Consider the following 25,190-nt stretch of genomic DNA (forward strand, 5'->3'; position numbering starts at 1 on the left):
TCCCCAGGGTTCTACCTGTGCAACTGACCAAACCAGCTCCTCGAAAACTCATTGTAAAGATGGTCACACACGCAACAAACACAGTATTTCTTTCCTTCTATTGTGTACTCATGGGCTTCTGTATCAGACTTCCTGTTTTCAGCTTAAACCTCAAGGGCTAGGGCTTGAGCATGCTCAGTTTGCTCCTCTCTTCCTCCCCCTCCCTTCTCTGCTGTAATCTGAGACCAGAGCAAGTGACTTAGGCAACAAGTGATGTCACACCAAGCTAATATGGCAGCTGCTATCCTAAACAAACAGAGAGCTTCTAGAGCTTTTTACTCAGGTATGGTAAAGCATTCTGCATTATACATATAGCATTCTAGCTTGCACTATTGTCAATAAAATGCCTCTTTCCTTCTCCTTTAATGCTGAATCGTCAGATAGAGCTAAAGAATCATTTTTGTTTTTACCTGCATATCTGACGATTCGGCTCTTAACCATATAGTGGAAGAAAATATTTTGCACGACCAATGGTTGTGGGAAATAATTGTAGTGTGTATGGAAGTCCTACCAAACGTTGCCATTTATCACTTGGGAAACCAAACCCTAGGACAAAATTTAAACCACTGCAATTTAATAAACAACCTTCACTTTAATATAACAGAAAACAGAAGATACTTCACCTCTTTTGTTACTTAATCCAGCCATCAGCCTGTTAGTAAGAAGTGTTAAAAACAAGCGTTTGCTGCAGCATTATACAAAGCCCCACACAGGGGTGCTTAGCCAATGAGGCGAGTTGAGGCTGTCGCCTCAGGTAGCAGCGCCCCACTAGGTACCAGGGGTGGCAAAAATGCTGCTTCTGGTACTTTAAGAGCAAATTTCTGAGGGAGGGGGGAAGAAGCAATTGCTGCTGCCTCAGGCGGCGGAGGGGCCAGGATCGCCCCTGGCCCCACACCATTCACGTGCAGAGCCCCATGACCCATATTAACCTAAAAATTAATATGAATGAATTATGTTACAACTGAGCCGCCTGTTGGTCATTTTCTGACCAGTCTGACCACCAAGTAGTCAAGGAAGTTGTCAGGAGAAAGAAAGAGGCTGCTCTGATGTTCTTCTGCTTAGGAAAACAATTTAAACCTTTCTCAAATCTTTCCTAAGCAGAAGAACATCAGAGCAGCCTCTTTCTTTCTCCTGACAACTTCCTTGACTACTTGGTGGTCAGATTGGTCAGGAAATGACCAGCAGGTGGTGCTGTTATAACAAAATTCATTGATGTTAACAGTACATGTATCCCTTAATATCTTGGAAATAAAAAATAAATAAATAATGAATGTACATTGCAAAAGTGCTTAGAATAGCCCCCTCATCAATTTTACATTCACTTATTTTAAAGGTTTACTTATCCTTTAGGGATCTGAATGAGGTTTGCCAGGAACTTGGCAAACCCTCATCAATTTTATATTCACTTATTCTTAAGGTTTACTTCCACTACGTCAGCGTCCTCTGTAGCATTAAACACCCCCTTCCCAACTGAGCATGCGTGGGGGTTTGCTTTGGAAGATGTTATGCGCACCGACCCCTCAAATTTCTTTAGTGGGGGGGCCTGGTGCGCTCTTGTTACACTGCAGATTTTACCAGTTACCATCTTGCAAGCTTTATCAACACACAACTGTACAAATTATGTCAACAAATCTATCATCAACACACATATTATAATCATTATTTGACTTGCAGGTCTGGTTTTAGGAAAGAGTAAAGTCCCAGTAAAGCACCAAACATGCTGCATATTACTGATGCATCTGGCCAGTGGCGTAACTAGTATAAAGAGTTGGCCGGGCACCCCTACCAAAAAATCTTCAGAGGGCCCCACCGCACTCCGATCCCCATCCTCCCGCCCACTTCCCGCCTCCACTCACTTCCTGCCCAGACCCCGCCCACTCTCTGCCCTGTGCCAACAAAATTAACTTCCTCCGTTGCAGGTAATAGTGCGGCTGGGGAAGAGGGTGAGTTCATGTTAGTTATAGAAGAAGCAGACCCCGCAGTCCAGGCCCCCCTTTTCCCTGGGCCCCTGCATCTGGCACACAAAGCTTATCCTAAGTCTTTCCTAAACTCTACTCCACCTGTATCAACCACCAAACCATCCACACAGCGTTCATTACTCTACACAAAGTGTACATCCAATGCAACTGTCACAATCAGCTCACCAACCAGAGAACTGATCTGTACGTACCCAGAACTCGGTCACTACGATGTCTGTGATGCTCCCAAGAACTGTCACAAAATCAAAGATATTCCAGGCATCCCGGAAATAGTTCTACAGGGAGAAAAACGGGAATCAGTTCCACAATGATTTCAACAGGAATAGATGCGTAGACATGAACATCCTATGCTAGAATCCTATGGAGAATTAGTGACTTACACAGCGAGAGAATATTGATCCTGTAAAGACTGGGACAGTGTACAAATATATATAACAAATACAGTACCCCCTATTGTAAAATATAAGGATATTACAAGTTACTGAGGAATTCAATGACAAGTGTTTTTATACAGGTCATGGAACTCCAAGGTTACTTCTAATATCCTCATATTTTGCAACAGGGGGAACTTTATTTATAATAATACACAAGTTTCAGTGAGTCATGTGACAAAAATGACATCACTAAGCTCCGATTATATAATGAATAAAGTACCCCCTCTTTTAAAATATAAGGATATTATAAGTTTCCGAGGAGTTTCATGACCATATAAAAACACGAGGCCAAAGTTTCAGTGAGTCATGTGACATAAATGACATCAGAATTCCCCGTTTATAACTGATGACATCAGAACTCACCGTTTATAAGGATATAATTTACAAGATATTCATGGCTTTTGTGCATTACATAATGAATAAAGTACCCCCTCTTTTAAATTATAAGGATATTATAAGTTACCGAGGAGTTTCATGACCATATAAAAACACAAGTCATGGAGCTCCGAGGTAACTTCTAATTTCCTCATATTTTACAACTGGGGGAACTTTATTTATTATAATACACAAATTTCAGTGAGTCATGTGACAGAAATTACATCAGAACTCACCGTTTATAAGGATATAATTTACAAGATATTCATGACTCTTGTGTATAATAAGGCTATAAACAGAAACCTTCACTATCTGGTAATAAACTAGCAACCTACAGTTTTTTACAGCACAACGTTATGTAAACAGACATATCTAGGGCACAGAAAATAAACATATTCTGTGTAAGAAGCACAAAGTCTTATTTACGGCTGACTTGCCAGGCCCCAATGGCAAGAAGTAACAAGGCTGGTTAAAAGTGATTTGTGTAATTGCCATTTGGGGGCTTTTTAAACTAAAGACAGTAAAAAAAAAGAGCTCAACGTGCACATGTGAAATATTAAGCACTAAGGACTGCGAGTATCTACTTTATTGCACCAAAATGCCCAAAATGAAAGCTATTAGGACAAATACAGCTTTTAGAGGGGTAGTAAAACAGATAACCTCCTACAACAGGCTATTATAACAACAATAATAATAATAAATATATTTTATGTGATTAAAATTCGCACATCTCCCTGCGGGTAGGGTGCAAGGCAAGTCTTTAACATGGGTAGAACCTAATCCATAGACTACTATTTGCCATTTCTGTACAAAAATATTGTTGCACAAGCTCCGTACTGGAGATACACAATGGCTGTGCAATACTCATGTAATGTTATGTGGGCCACTCTTAAAGGAGAACTAAAGCTTAACTAAAGAAGTAGCTAGAAATGTTGTACATGATGTTTTTTGCTTCTGTACCAGCCCAAGGCAACCACAGCCCTTTAGCAGTAAAGATCTGTGTCTCCAAAGATGCCCCAGTAGCTCCCCATCTTCTTTTCTGCTGATTCACTGCACATGCTCTGTGCTGCTGTCACTTACTGAGCTTAGGGGCCCACTCACAATATACAGTACACATAGAATAGAAATGTCACAATATAAGGCTGATTAGTAATAAATACAGATAATTACTACATGGCAGCACAGAAACCAGTGCAATTAGCATCAGAATTTAATAATCAGCAAACCTGTAGCATCAGCTTATATTACAGCCAGGGAAGCTCATTTTCTGCTGGATAATTAGTGACGAGCCCTAAGCTTAGCTTCTCAACAGCCAATCAGAGCCCACTGAGCATGTGAGTGTCACAGACACTTTCCAAGATGGTGACCCCCTGTGACAAGTTTGAAGTCCTGTATCATTGCTGCTATTGACAAGCTGAAACTTTAGCCTCGTGCAATAAGTTCACTATATTAAATATGGCATTTTTAGCCATATTCATTTTTAGGGTTTAGTTCTCCTTTAAGCAGAAATACATTGTGGACTCCAACAAGAAGCAGACTAAAAGTCACTCACCGGTGCACCAAAAGCCATTATTTTGAGTAGGCATTCAAGAGAGAAGAGGGAGGTGAAGACAACGTTGAAGGTTTTCAGCACATTTTCATACGCATTAGAGGATGAATGGAACTATGAGAAAAAGACAGTAATAAAGACACGTGAGAGCTCTGTGAGCTGCATTTGGCACATGGATGAACTTAGCATTATTTTCCTTTTTCGTTTTTGTAGTTGCATAAGCAGCCATTGTTTGTCATGCTGACTGGATACAAGCTGCCTGTTAAACTCCCATAGCCCTCCTATTGTGTTATAATATCCTTACAAGACTCTCTGGCCTAGAAGTAACAGGGGCATGGTCTAAAATCACAGGAAGTTGCCTGTTTTACATGTAATTCTCTACGGCAGGGGTGTCACAGGGGTTCCATCTCCATTGCCACCCCCAGAGGTTTTAAAGCAAGCGTCATCCACAGCTGAAGATGAGGGTTTTTGTCAGATTTGCCAGGTGATTGCTCTGTGATTCCTGCTTCTTAACAACTAATTCACCAACTATTTTTTTCTCTTTAAATCCTTTTCATATTACCCTGTACTCTACTTCTGCATATCCTATTTGCATATCTTAACCCACCCATCATTCTCATATATATATATATATATATGCCAAGTTTGGGAGTTTTACTTTGAAAGCAGCTAGCAAGTTGCAGGTAAAACGTATTCGTCCCTTTTATAAAATGTATAATTAAACCATAGAATTCTTAATGAATCAGATGAAAATTGAGCATAGGACTGGCCAGATATGGGATGACTTTGACGTAGTTGGCCAGCTTAAATATATTGCAATATATGGACAAACAATCCCTGTTTTGTTTAAAGGGTAAGGCATTTTTCAGTAGCAGTATGCACAAAATGTCTCTGTCTTAAATATATTGATAATGGGTTGAGTGCAGAGGAATCTTGTATTTGTCTATATATATATATATATATATATATATATATATATATATATATATACACACACACACACACACACACACACACACACACACACACACACACACACACATATACAGTATATATATATATATATATATATATATATATATATATATATATATATATATATAGTAAGCACATCAACAGAACTGCACTCACAGGACCTTTTTATGGTGCCAAGAAAATTGTAGTTTGACGTTTCGGTTATAAACTTAAGCCGTCATCAGGAAGTGCAAAAAAACCCACAAACAACATCCCTTCTTATAGGCCCCAGTGGCGCCAAAGTCACCCTATGTGCTTACTATTTATCTATGTTTAACCAGCACCTGGGCAGTTTCCATTGGGTTTTTGGATTTTCGTGTGCACCAGCTTTTGGTTGGATCATCATGGTACAGAATCAACGTTTTGGTTCACATCACGAAATTTTTAAAGAAACCCCAGGAGTGCGCTTCTACATTTGTTTCTATGCATAAATTCCCAGGAGCAGCACCCGGGTACTAACATGAGCATTTACCCTTAGGAGTGCAGATCCCAGGAGCAAGTATATATATATATATATATATATATATATATATATATATATATATATATATATGTATATATATATATATATATGTATATATATGTATCTCCATACAATCACAAAAAGGGATTTATTTAATCACAAAAATTGAATTTATTTAGTAAAATAGCAGCAAACTGACGTTTCGGCTGCAGCGCCGGGCCAACCCAGCCAGGCGCCCTAGGCAACCTGGCCGGCCACGGCGCCGGCTGAGTGATTGCTCTGTTGCGCATGTGCGAAACTACGCACGCATGCGCAGAAGCGCAATTATGGAAAAATATCCACGGCAGTCGGGGAGAGACAGGACTGGACAATGGGGTAGGCAACAGAGCAGGTACGTGCCTGGCGCCCCCCCAGCTTTGCGCCCTAGGCACATGCCTACTCTGCTATTTTACTAAATAAATTCCATTTTATTTTTAAGACCTGAGTAGTGCTGATCCCCTTTTTGTGATTTTATAAATATATATATAGTACATAGAAAAAAGCCAGCACTCTCGAAAAATAAAGATTAGGTTGCCTGGGTGCAGTATCATCACATTTGTATCACAGAGTCCATCACAAAACATCCGCACTCTCAGGACTTTGTCTGAAAATATTAAAAAACTTGACTACTACTAAATACCCTTTACATGAGAGCAAGATGGCAGTTTTTCTCTAGGGCCCTTACCTTCATCATTAACACAATGGTGTTGAGGGCGATGAGAGCCATGATGGTATATTCAAATGGGGGAGACACCACAAACTGCCACATGCGATACTGAAAGCTCTGCTTGTTCTGCGGCATATGCCTCGTCAGGGGCTTGGCACTGATAGCAAAGTCTATACACGCTCTCTGTAAGCAGATACCAGAATCAGAGAAATGTCAGTTTCTTTAACATTTGTAATAAACAGAATAAAAAAAACGGTTGCACTTATTTGATTCAAGTGTCAAGGTTTTGACCCTCACTGGGTCCACTGTGGTCTTTGTCCAGGCATCATAACCTAGTACTATTATAAATAAATAGACTGATCTTAAAGGGGCGGTTCACCTTTAAATTAACTTTTAGTATGTTATAGAATGGCCAATTCTAAACAAATTTTCAATGGGTCTTATTTATTTATTTTTTTATAGTTTCTTATTATTTGCCTTTCTCTTCTGACACTTTCCATCTTTGAAATGGGAATCACTGACCCCATCTGAAAACATATGTGCTGTGAAGCTACAAATTTATTGTTATTGCTACTTTTTATTATCATCTTCCTATTCCGGTCCCCTACTATTAATATTCCAGTCACTTGTTCAAATCAATGCATGGTTGCTAGGGTAATTTCGACTTTAGCAACCAAACGGCTGAAATTGCAAACTGGAGAGCTGCTGCATAAAAATAAAATAACTCAAAAAACAGCAATAATAAAAAATGAAATCCAATTGCAAATTGTTTCAGAATATCACTCTCTACGTCATATTAAGAGTGAACTCAAAGGTGAACATCCCCTTTAATCGTCGGTAGAGAGGGGGTTTTACTGCTTTTTTCTTTGGAATCAGACTTTTTTCTTAGTAATCACACCTCCTTCTCATCTGAAAAGTGAGTTCTTTGAAGTTAATATGGATAACTTGGTTCTCCTTACTAGTTGAGTAACCATATTGTCTGTAGGATTCTGTAGTCAACTCTTTGACAAATATGCCCTATTATAGTATTTTGCAGTAACCTGCAATTTAGGTGCATATTTTATTGCAAAAGTATAGCTCATGAACCTTTTGTTGACAATCTAAGTTTAGGGTTCCACACCTCATTCTTTTCCAAACTGTAGTCCTCCATTATTTTGTCACCCTGTTCCTGAAAAGTGATGATAATCAAGGCCACAAAGATGTTGACAAAGAAGAAAGGGAAGACCACAAAGTAGACCACATAAAATATGGACATCTCCATCCGAAATCCCGGCCTGGGACCCTGGTCCTCATAGGTGGCATCCACAGAATGTCTGAGCACACTGCACAAATAGAGACAGATAGTGGGTTGGAGAGAGCCTAGAAGACCTAGACTAGGGTGACCACAATCTCCTAAACACATACATTTGGGATAACAAACATAAGATACATGTAAACTCATTTGGACCCTTATTTATTAAAGTGCAAAAAAATGCTTGTACCGATTAAAAAAAAAAGGATGAATAAAATACTACTGGGCACCGTCCTACTGGTTTCAGTAAAGTACATATTCTCGAATATTTGGCAACAAAGCTGAATGATGCATGTTTATAACTCTGTCATGTGTGCTTTGCCAGTATGATGTTAATAATAGCTGGTGATCAGTACTGAGGGACTAAAGTGACATGTAATAAACTGTTAAGTTGGGAGTTGATAGTGACCTCAAAGACATAGGGGGCTCAGTGGCCGGGCCCCCCTGCCAAAAAAACTTTAGAGGGGCCCAGTACACTCCGATCCCCATCCTCCCGCCCACTTCCGCCTCTGCCCACTTCCCACCTGGACCTAGGGTTGCCACCTTTTCTGGAAAAAAATACCTATATATTTATCTTTTTTCCCTATTAATAACATTGTGATCAACCATAATTTTTACCGGCCAGGCCCGTAAAATAGCGGCCAGGTGGCAACCCTACCCGGACCACAGCCTCTTCCCTCCATGTTGCCCTACTGATTACATCTAATCCTGCTGTGTCCAACTTATTCAGTTTTTCAAATCTTGCCCTTTGACAGCCATGTTGCCCTACTCAATGAATTGCATCTGGCTCTATGGAAAAATCTGGAATTGAATTAGGAGATAAGCTTTCCTCAGCAAATTGATTCTGGCCCATTGTGTCTTCACCAGTATATCTTGCAGTCTCCCTAGATACACTAGAGTGCCCCAGAAATATATGTTGCAGTATTTTATAACATGGTTGGATGACATGGGTGTTATGGATACCAGTATTATCTTGTGATATAGTGATGAATTATGTTCCCATGTTCTGCATTGCCACTGCAGGTTGCATTAAACCCACCATTCTCTTCAAAAATAGGGCACGAACAACCCTCCTTTCAGCAGCCTAGTCTTGAATTGTGATTTACTTCAACAGATTTGCACCACACCGAGGGGGGATTAGTATCCCTATTTATCAAATGTTGCTGCATATTCTCTAAGGTCAGCACTCTTCCCACCTAAGCTTGGTTCCCTGTAGATTTGATTGGGAGGTGGGGGTACAAACAATTTGTTTTCCCTTTAGGATTTTCCTTTTTTCATGGCACTGGCTGTACAACCTTTGCCCAGTCACCCAATTGGCATGTGGAGGATTACAAAAAGTTTAAGATATTTTTACATGCATTTCATGCGTTACCAAGGACGAAGGTTAAAGGGTAAGTTACTTGCAGGGGGCCTTAGAACCGATGTATTTTTTAAAATTGTGGTAGGCCCTGGAACCAATGTATTTTTTAACTTGTAGGAGGCCCTGGCCACCAATATTTATTTTAACTTGTACGAGAGGGCCCTGGCTAACAGTCGGATGGGCAGGGTCTGGGGTGGGCAGGGCCAGGGGACCTAGAAAATGTTGTTGTACTGGGCCCTGTGAATTCTGATGGCGGCCCTGTTACCACCATCTTGTATATATACACCCTACATACACTCAAGTACACAGTGGCATAGAGACATTATCACTAGTGATGGGCGAATTTGGGGTGTTTCATTTCTCTGAAAAATGAGAAATTCGCGAAACGGCAAAAAAAAAGGGAAACTGCGCCTGCGTCTCATTTTGACACCGGCATCCGTTTTTTGATGCCGGCGTCCATTTTTTTTAAGCTGGCGTCCGTTTTTTTTCTCGGCTCCGAATTTTCGAATTTATTCGCCGGCGGCGAATCGCGGCTGCCGAATAAATTCGCCCATCACTAATTATCACACACACAGTACTGACCTGTGAACATGTATACAAAACCACACACACAAACACTTACTCTGGCCAGCCTTCCCCCGTAGATACAGTAAAGAGGGTGAGAAGTGCCCACAGCACATTGTCATAATGGAACGGCCATTTCTTCCACTCTCGTTTCTGTGCTTTAACTTCACTTTTGTCATAGACCAGATATTCTCCCCTGTGGTGAAAGTACAGGAACAGCTTAATACATATGAAATGCAATATAAATCGACATTTAGGACATTACATTTTATCTTTCCATCTGTCTTAACAGGCTTCCCGTGATATTGTTCAGTAAAAAATGTGTTTTATCCCAAATTAAATTCAAATTAAAAAAAATAATCTTATTTTGTATTCAAATGTAGCCAACCGATTAGCTCATGCACATTGTCATCCATATTTATATCCATGGTGGGGGTGGAGCAAAGGATGTGGCCAAAATCCTCCTCCTATGACTTGTTTGGTTTCCAGGAAGTTGATGTTTCTATGGATTACTGCTCTTTCCCAGGTAGCAGGTTTGAAAAATGATCTCTAGAAATAACCACTGGGTCTGCTCTAGGGTTGCCAAATCCAAATAAAGGGGGCGGGGTAGATAGTATTAGGGGTGGGGCAGTGATGTTGGTGTGCGCACGACATCAAAGGAAGGCGTGGATTTGTGGCGACATGAGGGGCGGCATGCCGCCCAGCCACATCTAGAGATGTATTGTGAGCCACGTGCGCTAGGACCCGGTGGCCGATGCATGCGGCTGAAGGGGGCATGCCCACAAGCGGGCACTATGACCCAGGCAGCCTAGGGGCGGCAAAAGAGGAAATCTGGCCCTGGGTGGAGTTATGACGTTGGGTTGGAGTTATTGCATCACTTAGACGCACATGGCTTGATTTCTATTTGGTTTTCTAAGAGTTTTAAACTGAACAGAAAGTTCTGAATGGACAGCTCTCTGAAAAACCGAGATGTCCAGTTCAAAACCACAGGGATGGTAGTAACCCTATTGGTAACCTCTCATTACAGGTATGGGACCTATTATACAGAAATTGGTTATCAAGAAAGTTCTGAAATACAGAAATGCTAATTTAGAAAAACAATTTCTTATTTTATATTGATTGGTAGACTGGACATTGGTCTTTTTTTCAACCCAACTTTACTATGTAACTATGTTTTGTTTCTGTGCTGATAAGAAATGAACTGCACTTGCTAATAACTAAGTCATGTTAAGGTGAGTCTCTTAGTATTTAAATGTTTTTATTTATTGGCCAGATTATTGTTCGGGTTTCACAAAGCTGAACAGGCCTTATAAAAACCAAACTGTCCGGGTCAGAACAGGTGGCAACCCTAGGGTCCAGATTTGGATTGGCCCAACACCTAAGATTTAGCTGAATCTGAATCCTCCAAAAGTACTCTAGATTTGGTTGAACCCCCGAATTAGTCTTTAGTCTGTATTTCCTCTTTCAGACTGAAGTAATTGTATATCTCACCTGCAGTCCCTTTGGAATTCCTTGGACTCATCCGTACAATAAAAGAACTTCCCCTTGAAAAGCTGGACTGCTACCACAGCGAAGATGAACATGAAAAGCATGTAGACAATGAGGATGTTCAGAACGTTCTTCAGAGAGTTGACTACACAGTCAAACACAGCCTGAGGCAGAGAGAAACCAGGGACGGTTGGAAAGATGCAATGGGACAAAATACATTTTCATTAGAACCTGCAATTTTCCTTGTCAGGTGATCAACGAATGACACACAAAACAGAGCAAAATGGCAGCTCAAGGGAAAAAGAGGTGAAAGGGAAAGTATGGCAATAGGATAGAGATCTGTTTAAAGGAACAGTAACACCAAAAATGAAATAAAACAAATAAAACAATTAGACTTGCTGAGTAATCATTGAAGACGTTTCACTACTCACCGATTAGCTTCTTCAGTTCAACTGACTGGTGTGGGAAGTCATTGTCATATAAACCTTTCCAGTAATCCAATCAAAATGGCACATTGTAACTCTTCAGAGAAGTGACATGTGAAACGCACTTCTTTCGAGAAGCCTACCCTCACTCTGCTTAACTACCAAACGCAACACCACATACAGTACCACATTTCTCACCCACTTAATTCGATCTTGCCCACTCCCACACCTTGTGTATTACTCCCTTCCCTTTAGAGTAGGGGTCCCCAACCTTTTTCACCCGTGAGCCACATTCAATTGTATAAAGAGTTGGGGAGCAACACAAGCATGGAAAATGTTCCTGGGAGGTGCCAAATAAGGGCTGTGATTGGCTATTGGTAGCCCCTATGTCGACTGGCAGCTACAGGAGACTCTGTTTGGTAGTACACCTGGTTTTGTCCAACCCTCTCGTACCTCCCCTGCATCTGCAAGGTACAGTCACCAAACAAGGTTCCTGACAACGTGGTCGTTACACATAACTTGCCCCAAACCAGGAATTCAAATATAAGCACCTGCTTTGAAGCCACTGGGAGCAACATCCAAGGGGTTGGGGAGCAACATGTTGCTCGCGAGCTACTGGTTGGGGATCACTGCTTTAGAGTGTAAGCTCTTTCTGCATAGGGCCTTCCTCACCTTTTTGTACCGGTATTGATTGTGATGTATGTAACTCCACATATTCTATGTATATAATTCATGTGATTTAGTTGTATAATCACATTTACTTTACAGTGCTACGCAATATGTTGGTGCTATGTAAATACATGTTAATAATAATAATAATAATAATAATAATAACTCACAAGGGCGTTGATTCTGTGTAGTTACTGTGATAGGATTATCCAATGTATCATGTGACTCCTAGAAAGAGGTGTTACTTGTGAGAGTTGCATGAATGGACGTGTGAAGTGTTCTGAAACCACCGGGGTACAGATGTTAGAACAGCATTGTATGTAGCAGACAGGTGGTGTCGAAGGCCCCCGCCTCTGTTCAGAGATGGTTTCTCCACCTTGACATGAATCGCTTCTTTCCCGCTTCGTTCTAACCAGCGGTCTACTTTATCCAAGATTTGGACCTTGCTATCTTCAAAGGATTTCTAATATAAGTAATTCTAAAACAACTGGACTGAGTAATCATCAGTTGAACTGAAGAAGCTGCTCGGATGAGTAGTGAACGTCTTCAATGATTACTCAGCAAGTCCATTTGTTTTAGAATTACATATAATAGATATACCATGATCTGGATGAATGAAACTCTTCATAGTCATATCTTCAAAGTCCCTTGTATTCTAGGTGTAGAAAGACAGCCGAGTCTTGCCCTGTAGAGTTCTCCCTCCTGTGCTGAGCCATTCACTTGGTGAGCAGTTGTTTAGTCTCCCCAATGTATAAATCAGTGCACTACTCACTACACTGGAATGCGTAAATCACATTGCTTTGTTTTTCTTTAGGCGTTGGATTCTCTGGGTGTACAAGTTTTCATATCAGTGTGTTGCTAGGTTTGAAAAACACAGGTATGTGGTTGAAAATCCTGGTGAGTTTCTCTGACACTCCAGCTACATATGGGCTGACTATGTTCCACCTACTATGTGCCTCCTACTATGTGTTCCTGTTGGGCTTGGTTGCTGTTGTTTTGACAAAATGCCTGGTCTGGGTAGCCACACACTTTCAAAGCTCCTCTGAGATGTTTATGCTCCTTGACCTTGGACTCTGTATCAGTTGCCAAACTTTCCTCCCTGTGGTGCAGAGTTCTCATGACACCCATCTTGTGTTCCTGCGGATTGTGGGAATTGAACAACAGATATTGATCCGTATGAGTGGGTTTCCTGTATACTTTTCAAGTTACTCCCCTCTTGGATGGATATCAATCAGTCCAAAAAGGCAAGTTTGTTCTCATGGACATCTTACCTTGTGAACTTGATATTATTGTCCACTGAGTTAATGTGTTCTGTAAAGGCCGCCACTTCATTGGATCTGATTTTAACCCAAGTGTCATCCACATACCTGAACCATTTCCTCCATGTACAAGTTTGCTACAATGGGAGAGACTGGAGAACCCATTGCACAGCCATGTTTCTGTCTATAAAAATGGTCCTTGTACTTGAAGTATGTGGTGTTAAGGCACAAATCTAGCGACAAACATACTTGGTTAGGATTGTGTATCATGTGCTTGAATGGCTGCCCCCATGGCTACACAGCAGCTTGGTTATATAAACTATAGTAGTACTTATCTGTTATCTACTGTGTATCCTGTGCTTGAATGGCTGCCCCCATGGCTACACAGCAGCTTGTTTATATAAACTATAGTAGTACTTATCTGTTATCTACTGTGTATCCTGTGCTTGAATGGCTGCCCCCATGGCTACACAGCAGCTTGTTTATATAAACTATAGTAGTACTTATCTGTTATCTACTGTGTATCCTGTGCTTGAATGGCTGCCCCCATGGCTACACAGCAGCTTATTTATATAAACAATAGTAGTGTTTCTGAAGCAAACACATCAGTTTTACCAGTGCAGGGCAACACTGCATTTTTTTTATTACCTTTATATACTTTAATTTTTTATGCTACTGTTCCTTTAAGTGTTGGGTACAGAATGTAAAGCTTACACCTGTGTCACTGACCTTTAGTTTGGGAAGCCGTTTTATGGTTTTCAGAGGACGCAGGACACGCAGAACACGCAGTGACTTGATGGTACTTATATCCTTTCCTTTGCTTCCACCTCTGTTGTGAAACCGTGAATGAAAGAAAGAGAAGAACGGACGGGGGGAGGCAGAAGTGGTAAAGGGATAGGAAGACGAAGTTACAAAAACGAAAGAGAAATTTCAGAGTACATGAGAGGAAACAATGGAACAGAGTCAGTAGAGTTAGAGAAAGAGAGAGTTCAGACAGAGGGAATGAAATACAAGTAGAAAGATTGGCATAGAGACAGGGGGACCAAAGGAAACAGGGAAACGCAGGGAAAGAAAAAGAAAGAATTGTGGAAACAGGAGAGGGAAGAAGACAGAGAAACATAGTAGAGAGCAGGAATATAGACAGAAATAAAGAATAGGGAGATTGGCATAGAGAAAGGGGGACCAGAGAAAACAGAGACCACAGGGAAACACGGAGAAAGAATAGAATAGAAAAATAAAGAATTACAGAGAGAACAGGAGAGAGAAGAAGAGAGAGAAACATAGTAAAGAGCAGGAATATAGACAGAAATAAAGAAAACAGTTGAAAAATAATGATAGAGATCAATATGGCACATCCATAGGCAGACAGAGAGTTATGGAATAAAGAAAAGAGGCAGATAGAAACAGACAGTAGGAGAAAGAATAAGAGAGAGAGAGAGAGAGAGAGAGAGAGCGAGAGAGAGAGCGAGAGAGAGAGAGAGAGAAAAGGAGAGTGCTGTTAGCAAATGTTTGATACATTTAATCTCTTGATGCTACATGTGAAAAATTCCCAGGTGGCCTTTAACCAGCTGCTCTGACAACACTTGCAGCCTTTCCGCTCCCCTACCTGCAATCCCTAATGAGCAGCCAAATCCCTTGCAATACATTTATAAAATCCCTTATAAAATCCCTTGCAATATATATATAATCCCTTGCAATATGACAGTGAAACCTCTGTGCACACACACTGGAGACGTTTATGTTACAAGTTGGCACCCGGGGGAACATGAGCTGCAGACGTGTTACCTACCAAAGTAATGTTCTGCTGCATTAACAAAATTTACCCTTGTGGCAAATGCAATTTTAGAAATTAAAAAGTAATTTTACCCATTAATAAATAGAGAATTGGACATACCATTTGCCACAGCCCCAGCACTGGAGCCCTTGTTAATTAGATTATTTTGCAACAGGAATATTTACAGCATGTTTGGGCTGTTGCATGGTCAGAATAAGGGGTGCAGAGTCATGAATATAAAGATTTCACAGACATTTACTCTGCTTTAATCTGCCACAGTGTAGGGGTTAATATTTGGCCTGTGTGAGGCTGATTGAGTTTTTAGTGTACTAGAAATAGAATGGTGTATTGTGAATCAGGGGATGCCGTGTGATAATAGTAGGGGTGTGTAAGAGGTGCTATTTGATGACTGTAAGAGGTACAGCAGCATCAATGTAAGGGGTGCAGTGTTCTTATTATATAAAGTGTCATGTGATCATAGAAAGATGTGCAGTGTTCTCATTATATAAAGTGTCATGTGATTATAGAAAGGGGTGCAGTGTTCTCATTATATAAAGTGTCATGTGATTATAGAAAGGGGTGCAGTGTTCTCATTATATAAAGTGTCATGTGATCATAGAAAGATGTGCAGTGTTCTCATTATATAAAGTGTCATGTGATTATAGAAAGGGGTGCAGTGTTCTCATTATATAAAGTGTCATGTGATCATAGAAAGGGGTGCAGTGTTCTCATTGTATAAAGTGTCATGTGATCATAGAAAGATGTGCAGTGTTCTCATTATATAAAGTGTCATGTGATTATAGAAAGGGGTGCAGTGTTCTCATTATATAAAGTGTCATGTGATCATAGAAAGGGGTGCAGTGTTCTCACTGTATAAAGTGTCATGTGATCATAGAAAGGGGTGCAGTGTTCTCATTGTATAAAGTGTTGTGTGATTATATAAAGGGGTGCAGTGTTCTCATTATATAAAGTGTCATGTGATCATAGAAAGGGGTGCAGTGTTCTTATTATATAAAGTGTCATGTGATCATAGAAAGGGGTGCAGTGTTCTCATTATATAAAGTGTTGTGTGATTATAGAAAGGGGTGCAGTGTTCTCATTATATAAAGTGTTGTGTGATTATATAAAGGGGTGCAGTGTTCTCATTATATAAAGTGTCATGTGATCATAGAAAGGGGTGCATTGTTCTCACTGTATAAAGTGTTGTTTGATTATATAAAGGGGTGCAGTGTTCTCATTATATAAAGTGTAGTGTGATCATAGTAAAAAAAAGCCATGCAATCAATGTGAGAAGTGCTGTGTGATCACAGTAAGGGGTGCCATGTGATCATAGAAAGGGGTGCTGTGTGATCATAGTGAGAAGTACCATGTGATCATAGTAAGAGGTCCTGCACAATCATAGAAAGAAGTGCTGTGTAATCATATTAAAAAATGCCATGTGATCATAGAAAGTGGTGCAGTGTCATCAAAGTATGATGAGTCTTGTGTGTGATCATAGTGAGAAGTACTGTGTGATCAAAGTAAGGGGTGCCACGTGATTATAGAAAGGGGTGCCACGTGATTATAGAAAGGGGTGCCACATGATTATAGAAAGGGGTGCCACATGATTATAGAAAGGGGTGCCACGAGATCATATCTAAACCCAGATAACCCACTTATCCCATTTAACACAGAAAATTGCGTCACAGCATGACGCATTTAACACACAAGTGGCTTCATCTGTACTGTGTGCTGAAAGTAAGGGGTGCCATGTGATCATAGAAAGGGGTGCTGTTTTGATCATAATTTCATCATAAGTGCCTTGTGATAATATGGAATGTGGGATCCCAGGTAAAATTACACTAAGAAGAGATGTGAAATTACAGTAAGGGGATCATAGCGAGAGATATATTAAAGCTTCCTCATCCCAATGATTGTAAATACATATATATCCACTGCAGCCCCATAGCTAAGAAAGGAAAAAAGGAGAAGAAGAGAGACAGAAAGAGAGGACAGACAGACATTACCGCTGATTGCTCCTAGACGAAGCAGCCAATGTAAGGAGAGAGGTAATGAATCAGATACTGAGACAAAGAACATAAACGACACCACCGCCCTCACCTTCCATGATTACAAGCAACAAGCCCCCCCCATTGACTACTCTTCTTCTCATGCACCCGTCAGTTCTACCCCCCAAGAACAGATATGATCACCCTGGCAGTGTTTACTCTAGTGCTGACCCGGGGATGCACCCTTAAGTGTAACGAGCCAAAAACATGGGTGGTAGGAAGTCACATGCGTGTCTAAAAGCGCAGGATCTGGGGGATTGCTATTTTTCAATCTCTTTGCTTTTCAGTAATTGTTCCCTTCCTCTGATCAAAATAAAGATGGTTTCACGCAGGCTGAACTCAATGGAATTTCTCTTCAGCCTGGAGATGGTGCTGGTGTTTGATTCAGTATCTTTTAGTTCATTTACCCTGTCCTATGTGGTCGTCCAAATATCTAAGGCAAACAAAAAGGGCCTATGAGCCGAGCTGAAGGTTTGGGGCCTCCTGGACCTTCTATCATTTTTGGTTAGTTAACCATTAATTCCTGGATTCCTTTGAATGCCAGACAGCCCCCTTTTTGTTTGCCTTATTTTGGATTGCCGCTCCCTGAAGCTGAGGGGCTGGTGCTCCTGGACCACTTGTTAAGGTGGCCATACACGGGCCGATAAAAGCTGCCAACAGACCGAGTCGGCAGCTTACTGGCCGGTGTATGGGGGCCCCCGACGGGCTTCCCCGATCGAGATCTGCCCGAAAGTTGGGCAGATCTCGATCGGTTGGGATTAAAAATCCCGTCGGATCGCGGCCGCATCTGTTCGTTGATGCAGTCCCGCGATACGACAGCCCGTTTGCGAACGCTAGGATCCGATTGTTGGGCCCTAGGGCCCACGATCGAATCAGCCCGATATTGCCCACCTCAAGGTGGGCATATCGGAGGGAGATCCGCTCGTTTGGCGACATCGCCAAACGAGCGGATCTATCCAGGTATGGCCACCTTTAGACTTGGTGAGTTATTGACATTGACACTGTAGCACCTTCTTCTCCTTTCCATCTTATTATCTACACAACAGATTACAGTAGCTCCATGATTTAATGGAGACAGCTAATGGCCTTCAGTTGGGCCTAACCTAAGGCAGACGTTTCTAAAGTGGCCTCCAAAAAGGGGAAAGGATGGCCTGAACTTTCTATTTACACTAGAACAGTAAACAGAGAAAAAAAGACATGAATGGGGAATTAGAAAGAAAAATAAGGGAGCAAAGAAGAAACAACACAACAGGAAAGAAAGTACATGAGTGGCAAGAGGATAAAAACATTATTAAAAACTTGGGGGGAATGACTAAGCCTTTCCGTTTAGTGAATCTTGCAGGTAAACATCCTTTGGGTTTGCTATTAAAGGGGTTGTTCACCTTTGAGTTAACTGTTAGTATGATCTAGAGACTGATATTCTGAGACAATTTGCAATTGGTTTTCATTTTTTACTATTTGTGTTTTTTTGAGTTATTTAGCTTTTTATTCAGCAGCTCTCCAGTTTGCAATTTGCAAATTACCCTGGCAACCATCCACTGAATAAAAGACCGAGCTGAGTAGAAAGATGAGTAATAAAAAGTAGCAATACCAATAAATGTGTAGCCTTACAGAGCATTTATGTTTTATATTGGGTCAGTGACCCCCATCTGAAAGCTGGAAAGAGTCAGAAGACGGCAAAGAATTAAAAAACAATAAAAAATAACCAATGAAAACCTAGTGAAAAGTTGCTTATCTATTGGCCATTCTATAACATGCTAAAAGTTAACTTAAAGGTCAACTACCCCTTTAAATGGTAATTTACAGCCTTCTATTCTGTTTTTGGTTCACTGTCTGTAGCAACGTGCCTGCCATAACCAAGACTTTTGTGTAATGTACCTATTTGTTGTGAACTATACATAGAGTGTGGATATAAACATGTAGTCACGTGTGGGTCTGTGTTTTGTATATAACCGTAATCCAGTGTTGGACTTGCCCACCAGGATACCAGGAAAAGTCCCGGTGGGCCCAGGTGTCAGTGGACCCTCATGCTGCTAAACATTTGGCCTATTTCATGGTCATTCCCTATTTCTATGAGAACAAAGAGGCTAAATAGATGGAATAATAGATTATAGTATGTAAAGAAAAGAGACTAGGAGAATAGAGGTTGAGTGAGAAAAAGGAAGAAAATTTAGACCCTGGTCTAAAAATATTTGGTGGGCCCCTAACCAAAGGTTTTTAGTGGGCCCCTGGTGTCCCTGTCCTACACTGCTACAATCTTCCTTGCCAACACCACCATCATAAAGTGAAGGGGTAAAGTCCTCCAGCAGAAATGTTGTTTGTCAGTGAGAAAATCGAGGGTCTTGGGGGGGGGGAGTCTAACGTGATGGAGTGCATCGGGAGATGAAAATGACATGGGGCGCAAGCTTTTTCGGCATGTCATTACCCAGCATGCACAGCTTCTGTATGATGCAAGATGGCTGGGGCATGTTTATTGAGAGAGGGGCATGCAGTAACTGTCTGAGGCAATAAGCTTTGAATGGGAACCTTATTGATCTATAGATGATTATAATTAATGCAAACTGAGAACAGAATCGTCAATTACTTGTTTTTAGCTTCTCTTTAAATTATATTCATGATTCTCTTTTGCTGCACCTCTACAGTATGTCTAGAGTATGTCTAGCCAGGCTAACGAAGGTCGGCAGCTTATTGACGCATGTATGGGGCCCAGCGATGAGCCTATCCGACTGATATCTGTCAGATAATCAGCCATTTATCAAATAGTTGATACAAGGCCTCTTTCCGACAGTCTGCGTTTATCCCAATGACCAAACGATCAAACCAGTCCGATATCACCCAACTAAACGTGGCCATATCCAGGAAAGATCCACTGATCTTCAGGTGTATGACCAGCATTCTAGTGTGGTAACCAATTGGTATCATTGTTTAGATTATTTATTCAGCAGTAATGTACAATATATACAAAGAATATACATCAATCAGATTACATACTGTACATATAGTGACCAATGCAAGAGGTAAAGCGGGCCCTGTTTGTTAAAGGAGAACTGAACCCAAAAAATTAATGTGGCTTAAAATGCCATATTTTATATAGTGAACTTATTGCACGAGGCTAAAGTTTCAGCTTGTCAATAGCAGCAATGATCCAGGACTTCAAACTTGTCACAGGGGGTCACCATCTTGGAAAGTGTCTGTGACACTCACATGCTCAGTGGGCTCTGATTGGCTGTTGAGAAGCTAAGCTTAGGGCTCGTCACTAATTATCCAGCAGAAAATGAGCTTCCCTGGCTGTAATATAAGCTGATGCTACAGGTTTGCTGATTATTAAATTCTGATGCTAATTGCACTGGTTTCTGTGCTGCCATGTAGTAATTATGTGTATTAATTACTAATCAGCCTTATATTGTGACATTTCTATTCTATGTGTACTGTATATTGTGAGTGGGTCCCTAAACTCAGTAAGTGACAGCAGCACAGAGCATGTGCAGTGAATCAGCAGAAAAGAAGATGGGGAGCTACTGGGGCATCTTTGGAGACACAGATCTTTACTGCTAAAGGGCTGTGGTTGCCTTGGGCTGGTACAGAAGCACAAAACATAATGTACAACATTTCTACCTACTTCTTTCGTTTAATTTTCCTTGTCCTTTCAAGGTTACAAACTAAAATGGAGAGGGGGTATGAAACACAAGGTGTGGGGATGGTCAAGATCACTTAGATATATACAGTATATAGTATACAGATATGGGACCTTTCATCCAGAATGCTCGGGACCTGGGGTTTTCCGGATCAGAGATCTTTCTGTAATTTGGATCTCCATACCTTAAAGGGGTTGTTCACCTTCCAAACATTTTTTTCACTTCAATTGTTTTCAGATTGTTCTCCAGAAATAAAGACTTTTACTTTCCATTTTTTAATTTTTACTGTTTTTCCAAAATCTAAGTGTAAAGTTGAATGTTCCTGTCTCTGGTGTTTGAGTCTGGCAGCTCAGTAATTCAGGTGCAGACTCTGAGCTGTTACAGTTTTACAACATTTAGTTGATTCATTTCTCAGCAGCATCTCTGGAGTATTAGTAACTATTGTATCAAGTCTAACAGCTGCATTTAATAAATGCTCAGCAAGGACAAAGATAAGAAATGTATCAACTAAATGTATTCATTTTGAACAGTTTACAGGGTCAGCGACCCCCCTGCCAGAGCTGCTTTAGGTGGTGAAAAATGACACTTTGCACTTCAATATCAGAAAAACATTGAAAAATAGAAAGAAATTGGAAAAAGTCTTTATTAATGATGAATGATCTGAAAACAACTAGTTGTTTGAAGGTGAACAACCCTTACAAATCTACTAGAATATCACGTAAACACGAAATAAACCCAATAGGCTGGTTTTGCCAGACTTTTTTTCTTCTAATAATGATTAATTATATCTTAGTTGGGATCAAGTACAAGCTCCTGTTTTATTATTACAGAGAAAAAGGAAACCATTATCTACTGTGTATCCTGTGCTTGAATGGCTGTCCCCATGGCTACACAGCAGCTTGTTTATATAAACTATAGTAGTACTTATCTGTTATCTACTGTGTATCCTGTGCTTGAATGGCTGCACCCATGGCTACACAGCAGCTTGTTTATATAAACTATAGTAGTACTTATCTGTTATCTACTGTGTATCCTGTGCTTGAATGGCTGCCCCCATGGCTACACAGCAGCTTGTTTATATAAACTATAGTAGTACTTATCTGTTATCTACTGTGTATCCTGTGCTTGAATGGCTGCCCCCATGACTACACAGCAGCTTATTTATATAAACTATAGTAGTACTTATCTGTTATCTACTGTGTATCCTGTGCTTGAATGGCTGCCCCCATGGCTACACAGCAGCTTGTTTATATAAACTATAGTAGTACTTATCTGTTATCTACTGTGTATCCTGTGCTTGAATGGCTGCCCCTATGGCTACACAGCAGCTTGTTTATATAAACTATAGTAGTACTTATCTGTTATCTACTGTGTATCCTGTGCTTGAATGGCTGTCCCCATGGCTACACAGCAGCTTGTTTATATAAACTTATTTTATAAACTTAGTACTTATCTATTATCTACTGTGTATCCTGTGCTTGATAGAACTGAAATACAATTTACCCTGTAGCAGTAACCCAGGGCACCAATAATAATAATTTTAATTATTTCAGTGAGTTTGGCTGATCAGAGCCTTTTTGCTGATGGGAGGCTATGGGGTTACTAGTGTGGAAAAAAGCTTTAATAAGTGGGTGTGATTAGTGATGTGCGAATTTATTCGGCAGGTGGCTGAATTCAAGGCAAATTTCCGTTTTTCGCTGTGACAATTCCGATGCCGGCGTCGGAATCGTCGCCGGAATCGTCGCCGGTGTCAAAATTCCCGTTTGACCAAACTTTTCACCGTTTTGCGAATTTTACAGGAAATTCTCGTATTTTTCGGTGAAGCGAAAAGGGAGAAATTCGCCCATTACTAGGTGTGGTCTATAATAAGTACTTTGTAGTATGTATTCCTCATTTATGGGGCTGTTTTGCCTTCCCTTATTTAATGATGTAGCATTACTATAGAGCAGATACAAGATGGAAAATGGCTTTATTATGGCACAGCCGAGATAACGTGATATGAGAGAAATCAAGTTTGTTCCCTTCCTCTAAGAAGATGGATGGATCCAGCACACAGTGTCCTACTTACTGACTATACAGAACACTATAGCAGAGTCACATTGTGCTCTGGAAACATTACTTTTGCCTTTGTTTAAACACAACTAACCAAATAACCTGTATTGTTGGGCCCGGCATTATAGATTCTGGACATCATTGAATGTGTAAGTGGAGATGAGTCGCTGGCACAATGACATCCCTTGTTGTTTCCAGTAATTAATCGTTTTAGAAAGGAACGCTGCGCTCATATAAAAGTAGCCGGCATTGCTGCAATGCACACCACTGTGTTCACCATAAGGAATCCGGCTCGGGATTTATTATTCGGTATAAGTGCAGAGTGTGGGAGAAGGTTTGGCACTTGTGAGTCTGCAATATACTTGGGTTAGTGAAAAAAACTAACCTTTCAGTTAACTTTCAGTATGTTATAGAATAGCAAATTCTAATCAACATTTCAATTGGTCTTCATTGTTTATTTTCTATAGTTTTTTTTAATGATTTGCCTTTTTCTTCTGACTCTTTCTATCTTTTAAAAGGGGGTCGCTGACCCCATCTAAAAACAAATGCACTGCAAGGCTACAAATGTATTGTTATTGCTACTTTTTATAACTCATCTTTCTATTCAGGCCTCTCCAATTCATAATCCAGTCTCCTATTCAAATCAGTGCATGGTTGCTAGGGTTATCTGGACCCCAGCAACCAGACTGCTGACATAGCAAACTGGAAAGCTGCTGAATAAAAAGATAAATAACTAAAAAAACACAAATAATAAAAAATGAAAACCAATTGCAAATTGTCTCAGAATATCCCTCTCTACATCATACTTAAAGTTAACTCAAAGGTTTTTGTTTTTTGAGGAATGGTTTACATTACCCATAATTCCTTATGAGCCAGAAGCGAGATTAGAAATTACTGGGCCCTGGAGCAAATTCATCTTAATCCTACCCACATGCTTTTGGCAAATATATTGAAATGATACCATATTGGGCCCCCTGTCTCTCTTCTCACACACCTGAAGAAGTACATTCAGGGCCAAATTTACTTTTAAAGGGGTTGTTCACCTTTACATTAACTTTTAATATGCTGTAATGTAAGAGAGTTACATTCTGAGAAAAAATGGAATCGGTTTTTAGTTTTTATTATTTGTGGATTTTGAGTTATTTAGCTTTTTATTCAGCAGCTCTCCAGTTTACAATTTCAGCCATCTGGTTGCTAGGGTGAAAATTCCCCTAGCAACCATGCATTGATTTGAATAAGAGACTGGAATATGAATAGGAGAGGCCTGAATAGAAAGATGTGCAATAAAAAGTAGCAATAACTATAAATCTGTAGCCTTACAGAGCATTTGTTTTTAGATGGGGTCAGTAATGTAAGAATTCAAAAACTATAAAAAATAAAAAATGAAGACCAATTGGAAAGTTGTATAGAATTAGCCATTCTATAACATACAAAAACTCAAAGGTGAACCACCCCTTTAATGCTACCCTAAATCATTCTCGTGATGTACCCCTACTAGTGATGAGCGAATAAATTCGCCTGGCACGAATTGGCAGCTAATTTCAGCGGTTCGCCACCGGCAAAAAGAGTTGAGAAATTCACGTGAATCTCCCGGCGTCAAAAAATTTTGCATTCACGTCTGAAAAGTCACTTGCGTCAAAACCGCCTTGCGTCAACACTATTTGGACGCTGACATTGACTTTAGCACCGGCATCAAAATTGACGCGGACGTCAGTTTTCGAGTTTCCCTAATTTTTTGCCGTTTCGTGAATTTCGCGGGAGGACGGGAGAAATTCGCCCCATCACTAACCCCTACCCCTCCGACACAAATAGGGCCCATATTATACTGCTTTCTGTCTGTACGGGTTTTTTGAGCCCTGAGTACAGATCCACATTTATGCAACTATTATTATCACTAATTAAGCTGAGAAACATCTAGAGGCACATTTATCAAAGGTAGAATTTCAAATTCATGTGATTTTTTTTAAACTGATTTAAATTCGAAAATACTAGAAAAACTCTCACGAATTTTACCGACTCCAAAACTCTAATCAAATTCGACTAAACTCGATTCGAGTTTTTACTCC

At 40.4% G+C, this 25,190-nt stretch overlaps 1 protein-coding gene across 9 annotated transcripts in view; it reads right to left on the reverse strand.

Moving 5' to 3' along the window:
* The window catches only part of LOC108710372 (voltage-dependent P/Q-type calcium channel subunit alpha-1A), a 172,918-nt gene that overhangs the window by 57,668 nt on the left and 90,060 nt on the right, over window positions 1–25,190 (reverse strand). For 8 of the 9 annotated variants that reach the window (XM_041587299.1, XM_041587295.1, XM_041587300.1 and 5 more), the window contains exons 24-31: window positions 17,396–17,407; window positions 14,345–14,444; window positions 11,266–11,426; window positions 9,833–9,970; window positions 7,680–7,881; window positions 6,578–6,742; window positions 4,380–4,490; window positions 2,210–2,293 (exon numbers count right to left, since the gene is read on the reverse strand). In XM_041587299.1, the coding sequence (XP_041443233.1) occupies window positions 2,210–2,293; window positions 4,380–4,490; window positions 6,578–6,742; window positions 7,680–7,881; window positions 9,833–9,970; window positions 11,266–11,426; window positions 14,345–14,444; window positions 17,396–17,407 (973 nt within the window). The remainder of the gene's footprint in view (window positions 1–2,209; window positions 2,294–4,379; window positions 4,491–6,577; window positions 6,743–7,679; window positions 7,882–9,832; window positions 9,971–11,265; window positions 11,427–14,344; window positions 14,445–17,395; window positions 17,408–25,190) is intronic. The other variant, XM_041587298.1, reaches the window with a different exon arrangement.

This window comes from Xenopus laevis, chromosome 3L (genome assembly GCF_017654675.1).
Source record: "Xenopus laevis strain J_2021 chromosome 3L, Xenopus_laevis_v10.1, whole genome shotgun sequence".
In the NCBI taxonomy this organism is placed as follows: Eukaryota; Metazoa; Chordata; class Amphibia; order Anura; family Pipidae; genus Xenopus; species Xenopus laevis.